We start from the raw sequence: 17,552 nt of genomic DNA, 5'->3' as shown, positions 1-17,552 counted from the left end.
ATTAACCCACTAACCCGTACGTTTTTGGAGGAAACCGGAGCACCCGGAGGAAACCCACGTGGATACGGGAGGAATGTACAAACTTCCTTATAGAGGACACCGGAATGGAACTCCAAACTCCGATGCCCAGAGCTGTAACAACTTCGCATTAACCATTATGCTACAGTGCCAGGTTAACTGGCCACAGTAAATTTCCCCTGATGTTGGGTGAGACTAGAACTAAAGGTCATGAGTTAAGGGTGAAAGGTGAAGGATCTTCAAGGAGCAGTATCTCAGAAGGCAGCGTCCATTATTAAGGACCTCCAGCACCCAGGACATGCCCTTTTCTCACTGTTACCATCAGCTAGGAGGTACAGAAGCCTGAAGGCACACACTCAGTGATTCAGGAACAGCTTCTTCCCCTCTGCCATCCGATTCCTAAATGGACATCGAACCCTTGGATACTACCTCACTTTTTAAAAAATATATAGTATTTCTGTTTTTTGCACGATTTTTAATCTATTCAATATACATATACTGTAATTGACTTATTTATGTATTATTATTTTATTTTGTGTTTTTTTTTCTTCTACATTATGTATTGCATTGAACTGCTGCTGCTAAGTTAACAAATTTCACGTCACATGCCAGTGATAATAAACCTGATTCTGATTCTGACATTTAGGGGGAACATGAAGGGGAATTTCTTCTCTCAGAGGCTCATGTCAGTGTGGATCGAGCTGCCAGCGGATGTGGTGGATGTGAGTTCGATGGCAATGTTCAAGAGAAATTTGGGAAGGGAGGGTATGGAGGGCTCTGGTCCAGGTGTGGGTCGATGGGACAACAGTTCAGTATGGACCGGACCTGTGTCTGTGTTCCAGTTTTCTATAAATCAATTCCTTTCAATTACACTATTTATTTATATTTGCAATTTATAGTAACATTTGCGGCTTTGCACTGAACTGCAACCACAAAACCACACATTTCACGTTACATTCGGCCGTAATAATGAAATTGAAGCTGTTTTAACAATCCAAGGAGCATCAACAAACAGAATTTAACACACATACAAATATCAGGACAATTGATGAAATGCTAGATGAACAAGACAGGTTCTACTTCCCATTCCCACTCTGACATGTCAGTCCATGACCTCCTCTTCTGCCACAATAAGGCCAGACTCAGGTTAGAAGGGCAACTCCTCCTGTTCCCTCTAACCTGACAGCAGGAAGATCGATTTCTCTAACTTCTGATAATTTCACTCCCTCCCCCTTCCCTCCTTTATCATTCCCCATTCTGACTCTCCTCCCGCCCCTTCCTTTCTCACCAGCTCATCACCTCCCTCTGGTACCTCTCCTCCTTCCCTTTCTCCCCTGGTCCACTCTCCTTCTCCTGTTAGATTCCTTCTTCTCCAACCTTTTACCTTTTTCACTTACCATCTCCCAGCTTCTCACTTCAAACTCCTCCCTTCACCTATCACCTGCCAGCTTCCCCTCCCTACCCATCTTCATCTTCTGGCTTTGGCCCCCTTCCCTTCCAGACCTGAGGAAGGGCCTCACCCCAAAATGTCGACTGCTTATTTCCTTCCAGATGCTGCCTGACCTGCTGAGTTCCTTCAGCATTTTGTGTGTGTTGCCCTGGGTTTCCAGCGTCTGCAGAATCTCATGTTTATGGTCCTACAGAGAGATGGAATTCGAGAGCTTGGGACCTCTTGCAGTGGTGGGACACAGGAAGCCAGATTCATAGGGATGACTGGATCCTGGAGAATCACAGAGATCTTGGAGGATTTTGGGGTTAGGGATTTAGAAACCTCGAGGAGAAAAAGACTGTGGAGGGATTTGAAAACAAAGACAAGAATTGTCAAATCTAAGGTGATGTTAGAACCAGTGGTAATACATACCAAAGACAAACGGGTTAGTAGGTTAATTGGTGACATGGGTGTTACTGGGCAGTGTTCCCTCATTGGTCTGGAAAGGCCTGTAACTGTGCTGTATCTCTAAATAAAAAGCTGCAGGACCAGATGTATCTTCCTGTACCTAGTGCTTTACACTGCACTCCTGCTCTGTAGTCCTTATCTATGAGCAGTAACATACAGTTGAACATAGAATATTACAAGCCTTTCAGCCCACAATGCTGTATTAACCTTTTAACCTACACTAAGATCAATCCAACCCTTCCCTCTCAGAGAGCCCTCTGTTGTTTCTTGTATTCTTGAGCCTATTTATGAGTTTCTTAAATCCGCCTGGTGTATCTGCTTCTCCCTCCACCCCTGGCAGCCCGTTCCTCGCACCCACCACTCTGTATAAAAAAAATCTGCCTCTGACATTCCCCCCCCCCAATACTTTCCTCCAATCACTTTTAATTAGCCATTTCCACCCTGGGAAAAAGTCTCTGACTGTCCACTCGATCTATACCTCCTATCATCTTGTACACCTCAATCAAGTCACCTCGCATCCTCCTTTCCAAGGAGAAAAGCTCGAACTCACTCAACCTATCCTAAAAAGACATGCTCTCTAATTCCGGCAGCATCCTGGTAAATCATCTCTGCACCCTCTCTAAAGAGAAAAATAGAAACATTTTCTAGAATTTTTTTTCTAGAAATTCTAGAAAAAAATAATTAGTCTAGAAAAATAGAGGGCTATGCGCTAGGGAAATTCTAGGCACAACATTGTGGGCTGAAGAGCCTGTAATGTGCTGTAGATTTTCTGTGTTTTTCTACCCTTCCTATGATGAGACGACATGGACAGCAACTTTAATAGAGATTTCTAATTCTGCCTTGTATGCTGGAAAGACCTGCCTTCAGAACAACGTAGTCCTCTGGAATTTCCTGTGAGACTGCGACTCTCAGTCAGGGCAGTGACTCGTGCAAGATGCAGCCACCCCAGTGAAAAGTCCTGAAATATCTGGTGAAAACAACAGTCTTACACGTGTGCAAAATACATGTATAATCATCATATTTTTATCTTATATTGATTCATGCAGTTCGATTACAAATTTCTCCTTAAATTGTTTCATCTAAGTAAGCAGTAGGAGTGGGCAGTTTAAATGGCTTCAGCATGGACTAGACGGGCCGAACAGCCTGGTTCTGTGCTGTTCTTCTCTATGACTGTACCTTTAGTGTTGCAGGATCATTTTAAATGTGTATTAAAATAATAAAAGATAGAAACAATTAAAATAATTCACAGAAACATAATAATGGAGATGTACAATTCACAATTTTATCAATATTACAGAAATCTGACAGAATGGATTATAATTTGTAATCATAACGCCTCAAGCCAATTGCAACAATGTTTTTAGAAGCCTGAACATTGTAGGAAATGATAGATTTCAATCCTGAATACTGACACCACATCATTCAGACGTTCTATTCCACACAAGAAAAAAGCAACCGTGTTCAGCTTTTAATGCTCAGTGCCGTTAGAGAGACCTGGACTGAACAAAAGGCGAGTGTAGGCTCACTAAATACTTTCTCAAAGACTTCAAAACAGCTCGCTGAGAGTGAGGGGCTGCGAACAGCTTGCATACTGACAAGGTTGTACTTACAGCATCAGCCCAGTGTTGGAGCGGGGAAACCAGAACAGTCTCCATATCTGCGCTCAGCCGCAGGGGCCGGCCGGCCGGCCGGGAGAGCGCAACAATTACTCCTCAGCACGGACACAGCTCGGAGTGACTCAGTTCCCCATTGCTCCCTCCTCAGGGTCGCTGCCTTGAACCTATCTCACCCCCAGCACCCGGAGGACGCGCCAGCGGGTATGTGCATCTGCCATGTCGAGCTTGAGGGCTGAATGCGAGGGTTGGCTGCGCGCCAGTGAAGCAGGACTGCCCGTGCAAGACCTGACGAGTAACAGTGTGTGTTGCAACTTCGCTGTAAACACGAGGGACTCCGAGGCAGCCGCGAAAAAAACGCGCTTCTCTTTCTTGTGCACTCGTGTACGTGGGTCGGGTCGAGGATTTGTCTCCGCACCCAATGCGGCCAAAGGGCTTCTCCGGGAATGTTTCACAGCTTAAACGTCTTTTCACTCCTGTCAAGTTCAAGTTTGAGTGAATAGAGTGGACGTGGAGAGGATGTTTCCTGTAGTGGGGGAGTCTAGGACCAGGGGGCACAGCCTCAGAATAGAGGGACACTCCCTATTTAGAACAGAGATGAGGAGGAATTTCTTTCGCCAGAGGGTGGTGAATCTGGGGAAATCATTGCCACAGACGATTTTGGAAGCCAAATCATTGGGAATGTTTAAAGCAGAGGTTGATAGGTTCTTGATTAGTTAGGGTGTGAAAGGTTACAAGGGAGAAGGCAGGAGAGGGAAATGGTTCAGCCATGATGGAATGGTGGAGCAGACTCGATGGGCTGAATGGCCTAATTCTGCTCCAATGTCTTAAGGTCTCAGTTTAATTCTCATTCAACCATACATGCATACAGGCAAACTACACAGTCTGGCTCTGGGGCCAAGGTATAAAACACAGTACCAAGACACACACAGCACAAGGCACATAGAGCACATAGAAAATAGCAGCAGACAGTGGCACAAAAATTATATAATATAGCCCAAATCCCTGAGTGTTAGGTCTTATAGATTGGAGGTGCTAGAATATTGTCGGCAAGAACATGCCCACAACAGTCCTCAGTGGAACCCTTTCTGGGCTAACACCTGACAGGCACCGAGAAAATGCAAAATTCAAATTAAGCCAGCCAAAGAGACCATAAAACGAACGAACAGCAAAGACAATGAGACATAGGAGCAAAATCAGACCATTCAGCCCATTGAGGCTCTGCCATTACATCACGGTTATCCCTCTCAACCCCAATCCCCTTGATTCTCAGGCTGTGCCCTCTGGTCTTAGACTCAGTCACTATAGGAAACATCCTCTTCACATCCATTCTATCTCAGCCTTTCAATATTCGATAGATTTCAGTGAGATCCCCCTCATTCTTCTAAGCTCCAGCGAGTACGGACCCAGAGCCATCAAATGCTCCTCAAATGCTAAAATCAAACTCTTTTAAATATGCCAAATAATGTGGTCTCCACAGCCATCAGTGGCAATGAATTCCACAGAATCAAGTGAATCACACTTCATCTCTGTTCTAAATGATCATCCCTCAATTCTGAGGCTGTGCCCTCTGGTCCTAGACCCAGCTGCTATGGAAAACATCCTCTCCACCTCCACTCAACCTTTCAAGGCTTCAACGAGATCCCCCCCCCCCCCATTTTGCAGAGTACTGTACAGAAATAAATGCATATAATTTGCCCCTATGACACCAAGAGACAAACCTCAATTTAGTCAGTATTTGAATGTCACTTAAGTGTGCAAGATCTGCCCCTCTGTGTCTGTAATGCATCTGAATTGTTATTTGGAAGGCCATGGAATTCAATAAATCTGCGGATATGAAATACTCAGAGATACCCATTCAAGGGAAATATGTTGTTGGGCCTCACCTGAGGTGGTATGGCTCATTCCATTATACCTTCTTCCTGAATCTTGTACATTGCCCTCCGAGCATGAAAAACTGGGTCCTTGCATCATCTGACCAACATGAGACTTCAGATCCATACCAGTGTGGTTCAATGTCAATCCACAGTGGCCTAAGAAACTGCACAATTCAAGGGGTGTTTGGGAATGGGCAGTTTATATTGGTCTTAACAGCAAGGAACCATCAAATCTACCAACAGCAGTAGTGAAACCTATCAAATATTGAACGTCCTAGATAGAGTGGACATGGAGAGGATGTTTCCTATAGAGGGGGAGTTTAGGACCAGAGGGCACAGTCTCAGAATACAAAGGCATTCCTTTAGAGCAGAGATGAGGAGGAATTTCTTTAGCCAGAGGGTGGTGAATCTGTGGAATTCATTGCCACAGATGGCTGTGGAGGTCAAGTCATTGGGTATATTTAAAGTGGAGGTTCTTGATTAAAGGTTCAAAAAGATTGAAAGTACATTTATTATCAAAGTAGGTATACATTATACAACCTTGAGATTCATTTCCTAACATTCAGCCATGAAATAAAGACACTCAAAACATATCATACATATATATATAAAGACTGTCTAACACCGAATGTGTAGAGAATAAAAACCACATCATTCCCATAAAAAAGAACCCATAAAAATAAAAGAATCAAATAACCCACAAAAAAGACCGTCAAACACCCAATGTGCAATGAAAAAAAACATGCAAACAGTAGCCATAAGCAAATAGGATTTCTGAACTAAAGTCCACAAAGAGAGTCCCACAGCTCAGTCCTGAGGCAAGTAAATATCGTAGAGCAGTGATCTGAACTAACCAGTACCTCACCTCAAGCCCCGACATCCCGACCTTCTCAATCCGGCCCAACGCTCAAATCTCCATCCGAGCCTCAGTTTCTGCCGCTTTCAGTAGCATTCTGATCTGGCCCGTACCTTGCCTTGTTTAGCAAGGGTGTCAAAACTTGTGGGGAGAAGGCAAGAGAATGGGGTTGAGAGGGAAAATAATCGAATAGCAGAGCAGACTCCATGGGCTGAATGGTACAACTCCACTCCTATTTCTTATGGTCTTACATCTGTCCTATCCAAATTCTCATTATCACCAATAAAAGAGCAAACCGGCCTCAAGACCGAGAATAGGCCGCACACAGGCTTCCAGTCCTTGATCTCGATTCACAGACACCTACTTGGCACTTGGAGAAATCACTTCACATAGTAACTAGAGGCTTGAAGATCAGCAGCTAAAGGGGATTGGGGGCAGGGGAGGAGTGGAGGAGGAAAAGAATCTCCTAACGGGTAGGTACTGGTGTTGCAATGGGTGGTGTAGGATGCTGATGTTTTTACTCCAAGGTTCATTCAGAAGTCAGGAAGGAGGCACTAAACATGTTGCATCACAATCGTTTGATTAAGCGTTAATAGAATAATACGTGGCGGGGTGGAGATACGTCTCTATCAAAGGAGATGTAAAGCTCCGTCTCTCCCTTGGGCAAGGTGTAGCACCTGCTTTAGCTCCTGAGTCAGGGCCACGTGAAGCCATGGGGGCAGGTGGTGGATGGTCGTATGAGCAGCTGCTACATATCACAAATCCTGGTTATGCGACCACTGACAACCTCTGAAGAGTATTGATTTTAAAGGCACTGCCCAGAAGGTGGCAATGGTAAACCACTTCTGTAGAAAAATTTGCGAGAACGAACATGATCATGAGACAATGATTGCCCACGTCATTCCACACGGCAGATAATGATGATAATGATTATGAATAGGACAAAGAAAAGTGAAAAATGGACAGTGATAGAGGTCTACTAAGTGGAGACGGAGAGTCAAAAGAAAGAAAAAAAGATGGGATTGCCTCATGGCCAGCTCTTTTTATACACGTTAATAAGAAACATTTCATTCAGATTTACAGACAAGAGTCAGACAGTCAGAAAACCACCATTCAAATAAGCAGCACTACAGAAGCTTCTAGAGGTTTCCAGAATCATACAAATGTAATCACTGCACAGTTGCATGTGCATACTGTGACCACTACGAAACATACTGTGACAGCAGACAATTAATTGTTAAACTGAAAGGAAAATAACAATTAAACTATCAGATCCAACAGTGAAGATGGAAGGTAGGTGGCTCGAATCACATGATCTGGCTCTGTGTTGGTGGCTTTTTCACTGTGTAACCACTTAATTCAGAGACAAAACAAAGAGGAACAACTTTTCTGGTGTTATCTATACAATATAGACATGTTTTGACAAGTTCCTGCTGGTTACTTGCACAAATATACGAGCAGGGAACTAGGCCACTCGGTCCATTTATCCTGCTCCTACGTTCAAGTTCAAAGTAAACTTTATAAAAGTACATATATGTCACCATATACAACCCTGGGATTCATCTTCTTCCAGGCATTCACAGTACATACAAAGAAACACAATAGAATCGGTGATTTAAAAAAAACCCAATATGCAAACGACAACAGATTATGCAAATACAAAAAAAAGAAAAAAAACCCAATAATAATAATCAATAAATACGTAATAAATATTGAGAAAGGCAGTTGTAGAGATCTTGAAAGTGAGCCTGTATGTTGTGGGATCAGTTCAGAGATGAGGTGAGTGATGTTATCCCTGCTAGTTGAAAAGCCTGATGGTTGACTGGTAATAACAGTTTCTGAACCTGCTGGTGTGGGTCCTGAGGCTCCTGTACCTCCTGCCTGATGGTAGAAGTGAGAAGAGAGCATGGCCTGGATGGTGTAGGTCCTTCATGATAGATGCTGCTTGCCTGCGACAGTACTTCATTAAGATAATCACTGATCCAAATGTAGCCTCAGGTCCACATTTCTCCTGCCCTTCCGACAGTCCTTTCATCCCGAGTGATCACAGGAACAGGACTGGAGTAGCCGTTCCTACTACTGACTCACTGCAGCATCAGTGTTACTTCCCCCTTGTATTTCTCCATGGGATCCACACTCAAACATCACTTCCCAATAGTAATTGGATTACAAGCTCTCCCAGACTTCTTCATGAACTCACAGATGAACAAAGAGTCCGTCACACTGGGATTATATACACCTGCACAATATGAGGAGAACTTTCTGATGCAAACACCTGATTCAGACTTCTTTATCACGCATACATGGAAACATGCAGTGAAATGTGTCACTTATGTCAACAGCCAAGACACCCAAGGATGCGCAAGGAGGCAGTCCGCAAGTCTCACCACGCATAGCAAGCACACAACGTCAGCAAGAACAAGGAATCGATTGTGGATTTCAGGAAGGAGAGGTCAGGACAGCACATACCAGTCCTCATGGTGGGGTCAGCAGTGGAAAATGTGAGCAGCTTCAAATTCCTGGGAGTGAACACCTCAGAGAATTTACCCATGGCCCTCCATATTGATACAATCATGACCAAACCACACCAAATGGCTCTACCTCATTAGGTGTTTGAGGAGATTTGGTACAGCACAGAGTCACAGAGAAGTACAGCACAGAACCAGGCCCTTCAGCCCATCAAGTCTGTGCTAAGCCAGTTAAACTGCCTACTCCCACTGAACTGCCCCAGGACCATAGACCTCCTTATCTCTACCATCCATGTACTTATCCAAACTTCTCTTAAACATTGAAATCGAGCTCATATGCACCTCTTGTGCTGGAGGCTTGTTCCACATTTTCACGACCCTCTGAGTGAAGAAGTTTCTTGTCATGTTCCCATTAAACTTTTCTCTTTTTACCCTTAATCCATGACCTCTTATAGTGGTCCCACCCAACCTCAGTGGAAGAAGCCTGCTTGCATTTATCCTCTCTATACCCCTCATAATTTTGTGTACCTCTATCAAATCTCCTCTCAATCTTTTATGTTCCAAGGAATTAAGTCCTAACATATTAAATCTTTCCATATAATTTAGATTATATGGCAATATCCTTGTAAATTTTCTCTGTACCCTTTCAACCTCATTTACATCTTCCCTGTAGGGTGGTGACCAAAACTGCACACAATACTCCAAATTAAGCCTCACCAATGTTTTATACAACTTCAACAGAACATCCCATCTCCTGTACTCAATACTTTGATTTATGAAGGCCAATGGGCCAAAAACTTTACTTATCACTTTATCAACCAGTAACACCACGTTCAATTAATTATGGACCTGTATTCCCAGATTCCTTTGTTGTACTCCCCTCCTCAATGCCCTGCCGTTCACGGTGTAAGACCTACCCTGGCTGGCCCTACGGTAGTGCAACACCTCACACTTGTCTTCATTAAATTCCATCTGCCATTTTCAGCCCTTTTTCCCAGCTGGTCTAGATCCTGCTGTAAGCTATAAGAGTCTTCCTCACTGTCTACTAATCCCCCAGTCTATGTGTCATCTGCAAATTTGCTGATCCAGTTAACCACATTATCATCCAGATCATTGATACAGATGACAGACAACAATTTTCCTCTCTTTTTGCACTGCCTTTTTAATTTAAATTTTATATACAATACTGTGCAAAAGCCCTGGGCGGGCACGTGCATACCCACACACACACACATCTCATGTGCCTTAAGACTTTTGCACAGTACTGCAGTAATTTTATATATTGCACTGTACAGCTGCCACAAAAAAAAAACAAATCTCCTGACATAAGTGAGTGATGATAAACCTGATTCTGATATGAGTCTCTGTTGCGGACCGAGATTGGGAAGGGGACAGGGAAAGGGGAGGGGAAAGAGTGGGAAGCACCAGAGAGACATTCGGTAATGGTCAATAAACTAATTTATTGGAATCAATTTACCTTGCCTGGTGCCTCACGGTTGGGTCTGTCTGCACCCGTGCCCCCGGCACTCCTTCTCTGCCGCCTGTCACACACCCCTCCCTCACCATTCCAAATCTTTTTTGCTTCTGTCAGATTTGCTAACTTGCCCTCTGCTCCATGTTGACAAATGCAGTACTGTACAAAAGCCTTAGGCACTGTAGCTATATATATATATATGTGCCTATGACTTTTGTACAGTATTATATATTTCCTATTGAAATTTACAGTTTTAATATTATGTATTGCAATGCAGTGCTGCTGCAAATCAACACATTTCATGGCAGATGCCGGTGATATTAAACCTGATTCTGATTCCTGACCTCACAATCTATCTCATTGTGACCTTGCTCGTTGGTGCAGTGCAGGCAGGCAGGCAGACAATCTCTCTCTCCCTGTAGCAGTTATTCTGCATTCTGTTAATGTTTTCCCCTATATTATCTCAGTGCACTGATGTCATGAAGTGATCTGTATGGTCAGAATGCAAAACGAACGTTTATCACTCTACCTGGGTACATGTTGACAATAATGAACTAATGTACATCAGGGCAGAGAGAGCAGGAACTCAACATTTCCTGGGAGACACCTCTCTTGTTAACCCCTTCCCTTCCTCACTGGAGTATAGAAGAATGGGGGGGGGGGTGGAAATCTCACTGAAACGTATCTGATATTGAAAGGCCTAGATAGAGTGGATGTGGAGAGGATGTTTCCTATAGATTAGGACCAGAGGGTACAGCCTCACAATAGATGGACGTCCATTTAGAACACAGATGACAAGAAATTTCTTTGGTCAGAGGGTGGTGAATCTGTGGAATTCATCGCCACAGACAGCGGTGGAGGCCAAGCCATTGAGTATATTTAAAGTGGAGGCTGATAGATTCTTGATTCGTCAGGGTGTCAAAGGTTATGGAGAGAAGGCAGGAGAGTGGGATTGAGAGGGATTATGATGGAATGGCAGAGCAGACTCGATGGGCCGAACAGCCTAATTCTGCTCCTGTGTCTTATGGTCCTCATATTCCAATTACCCCCACCCCAATTTGTCACTTCACCTTGACTCCATGCCAGCCCAGAACGTGGTGATGTCAGTGAAATGTGCAGGTTGAGTCTTATTGCTTGTTACTGATTGAAACACTGCACCAACTGCTGGGAGTAACTCTTTGTTCTAATTTCATGCATTTTTGATAACTTCCTTGTTGTCTTCACTGTTACACGTAGCTCTTGGCTTCAGTACCAAATACGATGAAAACAGAGTCACTATATGGAGGAGCTCAGCAGGTCAGGCAGCACTTATGGAGAGGAATAAACAGTCGATGTTTCGGGCCGAGACCCTTCGTCACCACTGGAAAGGAAGGGGGAGGGGGCAGAGGGATCAGTGCAAGCTAGATGAAGCCAAATGGACGCGGGGTGGAATGAAGTAAAAAGCTGGGAGGTGATAGGTGGAAAAGAAGAAGATAGGAGAGGAGAGTGGACCGTGGGAGATAGGGAAGGTGGAAGGGTATCCCTGGAGGTAATAAGCAGGTGAGGAAAAAAGATGGGGGGGGCAGAATGGGGAAATGAAGGGAAAAAGGTGTCTTGTGTTTTTAACGGTTATGTATGCTGGAGAAACTTGGAAACATGCCCGAAACTTGGCTGCTTCAGCCGGCAGTAAAGCCAAGGGTGTGGTTTCACTGCCTGCCAACGATTTCTTCCATATGTTCATGGACAAGGCTGGTCTGACTCCCTACGTCGCCTCATTATGTCACTCAGACTAATTGGTGAAGGATGCTCTTGGAAGGAAGCTCAGTTTCTGTTCGGAATTGGAATTGGTTTATTATTGTGACACGTATCGAGATACAGAGAAAAACTTGCCTTGCATACTGTCCGTACAGATCAGATCATTACACAGTGCATTGAGGTAGAACAAGGTCAAACAATAATTTTCTTTTAAATTTAGAGATACAGCACAGTAACTGGCCCAGCCAGTCCAATGAGCCCACACTGCCCCATTACACCCACATGACCAACTAACCTGCGAACCGGTACATCTTTGGAGTGTGGGAGGAAACCAGGACACCCGGAGGAAACCCACATAATCATGGGAAGAGCGTCCGAACTGCTTACGGACAGCGACAGGAATTGAACCCAGGTTAGGGGCGCAGTAAAGCAACGCGCGGACCTTTACCGTGCTGCCCCAACAGTAACAGTTACAGAGAAAGTGCCGTGCAGGTCAACAGTACGGTACAAGGTCACAGCGAGGTAGGTTCTGAGGTCAAGAGTCCAATTTATTGTTTTATAACAGCTGGGTAGAAGCTGGTGGTACATGCTTCAGGCTTTCGTATCTTCTGCCCGATGGGAAAGGGGGAGAAGACAGAATGTCTGATGTTTGATTATGCTGGCTGCTTTATTGAAGCAGTGGGAAACGTAGACAGATTCTGTGGAGGGGCAGCTGGTGGGTGTGAAGTGCTGAGCTGTGTTTAGAACGCTCTGCAGTTCCTTGCGGTCACGTGCGGAGCTGCTGCTGTACCAAGCCTTTAGTGTATCTAGTAGGATGCTTTCTATGGTGCATCAATAAAAATTGGTGAAGGTCAACAGGGGCATGTCAAATTTCTTTAGCATACTGAGGAAGTTCACAGTAAATTTATTATCAAACTAGATATCTGTCATCATATACAACCCTCAGATTCATTTTCTTGCAGGCATTCACAGTAAATACAAAGGAACACAACAGAATCAATGAAAGACCTCACACAGCAAAACGGACAAACAGCAATGTGCAAGAGGCAACACACTGGGCAAATACAAAAAGAGAAAAATAAATAAACAAATAATTAAATAAGCAATAAATAGCGAGAATATGAGATGTAGAGTCCCTGAATCTAGTCTATAGGTTGAGGAAACAGTTCAGTGACAGGGTGTGAAGTTGAGTGAAGTTATCCCCTCTAGTTGGAAAGATGGATGGGTGAGGGGTAATAACTGTTCCTGAACCTTGTGGTATAAGTCCTGAGGTTCCTGTACCTTCTTCCCGATGGTTGAGGGGTTATATTAGTGAGTTATTTTGGCCATGACGTCAATGCGATCGGATCTGAACCAGGTAAATGTGGGTGGCGGTTAATCTGAGCAGTGAGGGCAGGAAATACCCCCTCGTGTCCAACCTGGACTCGGAGAAGAACTCCTCTAATTTCTAGCACTGGCTGAAAATCACATTATTTGAATAACGAGTTTCGGGGTGCCACATTTGCCTCCTATCAGCTAATTAGGTGTTCAAACCAATCTTATGAGTTTCAAGTTCAAGTTTAATTGTCATTCAACCATGCCCATGAATATAGCCATGCAAAACAACCAAGAGCGGTTGTTTTGTATGGCACACGACACACCACAGCACATGTAATTACGGTAGCAGGGAAGCATACAGGCACAAAAAAAATGTGAGAATTAACATTACGTCAGCACAGCTGCACTTAATGTTGGAACGAAAATGGTATCAGACAAATTCTGCTCAAACAATGAAGTATGAAAGTTATTGCCTGGATAAAATCACTGAGATCAATTTGTTCAAACAGCCTAATCTAACTTATTATTGTCAAAAGGAATTCAGTCATTAATTCAGCTTTTCATTAAACACAACAGTCATTTGATTCCACACAAAAGCTAAGCAATACATTCTCTAACTTAATGCAAAAATGTAAGAGTTTGAGGCATGAATGAGATTATTTTGTGAACTGTAGCGCTGGGAAGCATCATAAACAAGGTATTGTGTTACAGTGGAGACCATCACCCAGTCTTTCTCCCTGGGGATTGATATTTCTTGTCCCTCCTTCTCTGTCATCAGGAAGGTGGTACAGGAGTCTCAGGTCCCACACCACCAGACCCAGGAATAATCATTACCCCTCAACCATCGGGCTCCTGAACTGGCGTGGGTAACTTCACTCACCTCAACAATGAACTGATTCCACAACCCACGGACTCACATTCAACAGCTCTACAGCTCATGTTCTCAATATTATTTATTTATTTACTATTATTGTTTGGGGGATGAATGCAGGGGGAGGGATATATTTGTTCTTGAGGATGGGGTTTGAGTGTGGGCAGTGGTTTCAGCTGCCTCGAGGCTGGTGGACTGAGTGGTTTGGCAGATGGAAACATGCCAGTATTTACTTTTTCAAAAAGGCTTTGAGAAATGGCGTGCTGCCACAAAAAAAGCAGTGCCCATTGCCAAGGATTCCCACCATCCAGTCATGCTCTTTTCTTACTACTACCATCGGGCAGGAGGTGCACGAGCCTTAGGTCCCACGCCACCAGGTTCAGGAACGATTATTATCCCTCAACCATCAGGTTCCTGAACCATCGTGGATAAATTCATTCACCTCGCCTCTGAACTGATTCAGCAACCTCACTTACACTACACCTCAGGTTCTCAATATTATTTATTTATTATTTCTTTCTTTTTGCCTTTGCACAATTAGTCACCTTTTGCCCATTGGCTCTTTGACCATCTTTGTGTGTAGTTTTTCATTGATTCTATTTTGTATTTACTGTGAATGCCCGCAAGAATATGAATCTCAGGGTTGTATATGGTGACATGTACGTACTTGGATAATAAATCGACTTTGAACTTTGAACTGTAGCTGGGCAATTAAGATTTGTTGTCATAGTCCTCCTGAGGCACTCGAGTTGTTGTTTAAGTATTACACTGCAATGGATGACCCTGGGTGCATGTGGGGATGACAGAACACTCTCTGATCTACAGGCTGTTCTCAGGGGCACACACTGAGACAGTCGTCACGTGCTGCTGGAAGATCCAGGCTCAGATTCATTTATTTATCACCTTCGATGTTGACCCCAGGACTCACTCAACACGGCGGCTTTGAATCCTGAGCCTCAAAGCTCACCATCAGACCCAAAAACAGTTACTTTCCCTAAGCAGTAAAAGTGATCACCACCTCCACCGACTAAAACAACCCCTCCACACACCAAACTTTTACTCTTTTCCACAGACGCTCCCTGACCTGCTGAGTTCCTCCAGCAGTTTGTGTGTGTTGCTCTGGACTTCCAGCATCTGCAGATTTTCTTGTGTTTGTGATACTACTTTATTATTTCCTGTCGGAGTCACATTATGGGACCATTTTTCCTGGAGTGTTGGAGAATGAGAGGAGAATTAATAAGGGAATACAAAATTGTGAGGAATGGATAGGGTAAATGCAAGCAGTCTTTTTTCAATGAGGTTGGGTGAGGCTAGAACTAGAGGTCATGGGTCAAGGGTAAAAGGTGAAATGATTAGAATCAGAATCCGGTATAATATCACTGGCAGATGTCATGAAATTTGTTGTCTAGTGCAATAATAAAACATAATAAAAAGTAAATATAAAAATTAAATTAAATAGGTAGTATAAAAGGAAAAGGAAAATACTGAGGAAGTGTTCATGGGTTCATTGTCCATTCAGAAATCTGATGGCGGAGGGGAAGAAGCTGTTTCTGAAACATTGAGTGTGTGTCTTCGGGCTCCTGTACCTCCTCCCGGATGGTAACAATGAGAAGAGGGCCTGTTCTGGGTGATGGGGGTCCTCAGTGACAGATGTCATCTTTCTGAGGCATCACCCTTTGAAGGTGTCCTCAGTGTTGGGGAGGCTAGTGCCCATGATGGAGCTGGCTGAGTTTACAACCCTCTGCAGCTTTTTCTAGTGGGTGATGTTCCAGTTAGAATGCTGTCCATGGTACACCTGTAGAAATTTGCAAGAGTCTTTGGTGACATACCAAATCTCCTCAAACTCCTAATGAAATATGACCACTGTTGTACCTTCTTTGTAACTGCATCGATATGGATAGATCCTCACTTCTGACCCGTCGATGAGGACTGATATGTGTCCCCTTGATCAGCTCCTTGATCTTACTGACATTGAGCGGAAGGTTGGTTGCCGAAACACCACTCAACCAGCTGATCTGCCGCACTGTCCTACGCCTCCTCCAGCTGAAATTCTGCCAGCAATAGTTGTGTGTTGGCAAATTTATAGGTGGTGTTTGAGCTAGCCACAGAGCCAGGGGTCTAAAGAGAGTGGAACAGCGGGATAAGCACACATCCTTGAGGTGCGCCAGTGATGATTGTCAGCAAGAAGGAGATGTTTAAGGGGAGCCTGAGGGGGATTTTCTTCACTCGGAGGATGGTGAGAGTGTGGAAAGAGCTGCCGGCAGAAGTGGTGGACGTGAATTCGACTGCAAGGTAAAAGAGAAATTTGGATACTACATAGATAGGAGGGGTATGGAGGGCTATGGTCTACGTGCATGTGGATGGGACTAGACAGATTAATAGTTCGGCACTGACTAGATAGGCCGAAGAGCTTGCTTCTGTGCTGTAGCGTTCTATGATTCTATAACTATATGCACAGATACTCTTGTGCCTAGCGTCACTTTATGGAGATATAATCAATCTACGTATACAAGTTATCTTATGTATTTATAGTTACTGTTTTTTAAAATTATTATGTTCTTTCCATTATTGTGTTTTTTTGTCCTGCATCAGATCAGGAGTAAAATTACATATTTTTGTATGTAATTATATATATTACATATAGGAAGTCAAAATATTAGATATGGATATATTGGCGGGGGGAGCCTTGAGTTAGAAAGTGTTCTGTGTGGGAAGGATTTGGGCATCCTGGTAGACTCATCGACATGTAGACAATGCACAGAAGTGATTAATCGAATGTTGGGCTATAAAATGCGCTCAGTGGAGTTCAAGTCTGGAGACGTTCTCCTTAAGCCGTATAATGGGCCGAGTGCAGGTCGGTGGGGCTAGGTGAGAGTAAGCGTTCGGCACGGACTAGAAGGGCCGAGATGGCCTGTTTCCGTGCTGTAATTGTTATATGGTTATAATGCGCCTGTGAGAACACACCTTGAGTACTGCGTACAATTTTGGTCTCCATGTTGTGTGGGGGATGTGAAAGAACTAGAGAGAGTCCAGAGAAGGGCAGCTAGACTCATTCCAGGTCTGCAGGTATGAGCTGTGGAGAACGATCGAAAGAATTAGTTCTTTTTAGCCTAAGTAGATGCAGAACGGGAGGAGACATGATAGAAGTGTTCAAAATCTTTAAGGGAATAAGTAAAGTGGATGCCAGGGATGCCAGCTGCTGCTTCAGAATTAAATCATCATCAAGGACATGGGGCCATAGGTGGAGACTGGCTAAAGGGAGATTTCAGACTAACATCAGGAAGCACTTCTTTACACAGCGAATTGTGGACACATGGAACAAACTACTTAGTTGTGTCGTTGAGAGTAGTACCTTAGAGACTTTGAAATCTAATCCCGATAGTTATTTCAACATGTCAATAGGAATTTGGTAAGCTTTGTTGGGCTG

The 17,552-nt window shown here is 43.9% G+C and overlaps 1 protein-coding gene across 16 annotated transcripts in view; it reads right to left on the bottom strand.

Moving 5' to 3' along the window:
• The window catches only part of rap1gapa (RAP1 GTPase activating protein a), a 473,779-nt gene that overhangs the window by 113,200 nt on the left and 343,027 nt on the right, over positions 1-17,552 (bottom strand). Inside the window, exon 1 of one of the 16 annotated variants that reach the window (XM_063033334.1) lies at positions 3,526-3,832. The exons of the other annotated variants lie outside the window; for them this stretch is intronic. Coding sequence (XP_062889404.1) covers positions 3,526-3,570 — 45 coding nt within the window. The 5' untranslated portion in view covers positions 3,571-3,832. Of the gene's footprint in view, positions 1-3,525; positions 3,833-17,552 lie in introns of those variants that run through there. 16 annotated transcript variants of the gene reach the window in all.

The sequence above is a fragment of the Mobula hypostoma genome, chromosome 25 (genome assembly GCF_963921235.1).
Source record: "Mobula hypostoma chromosome 25, sMobHyp1.1, whole genome shotgun sequence".
Taxonomy (NCBI): domain Eukaryota; kingdom Metazoa; phylum Chordata; class Chondrichthyes; order Myliobatiformes; family Myliobatidae; genus Mobula; species Mobula hypostoma.
This window is presented reverse-complemented; position numbering and strand designations above follow the sequence as displayed.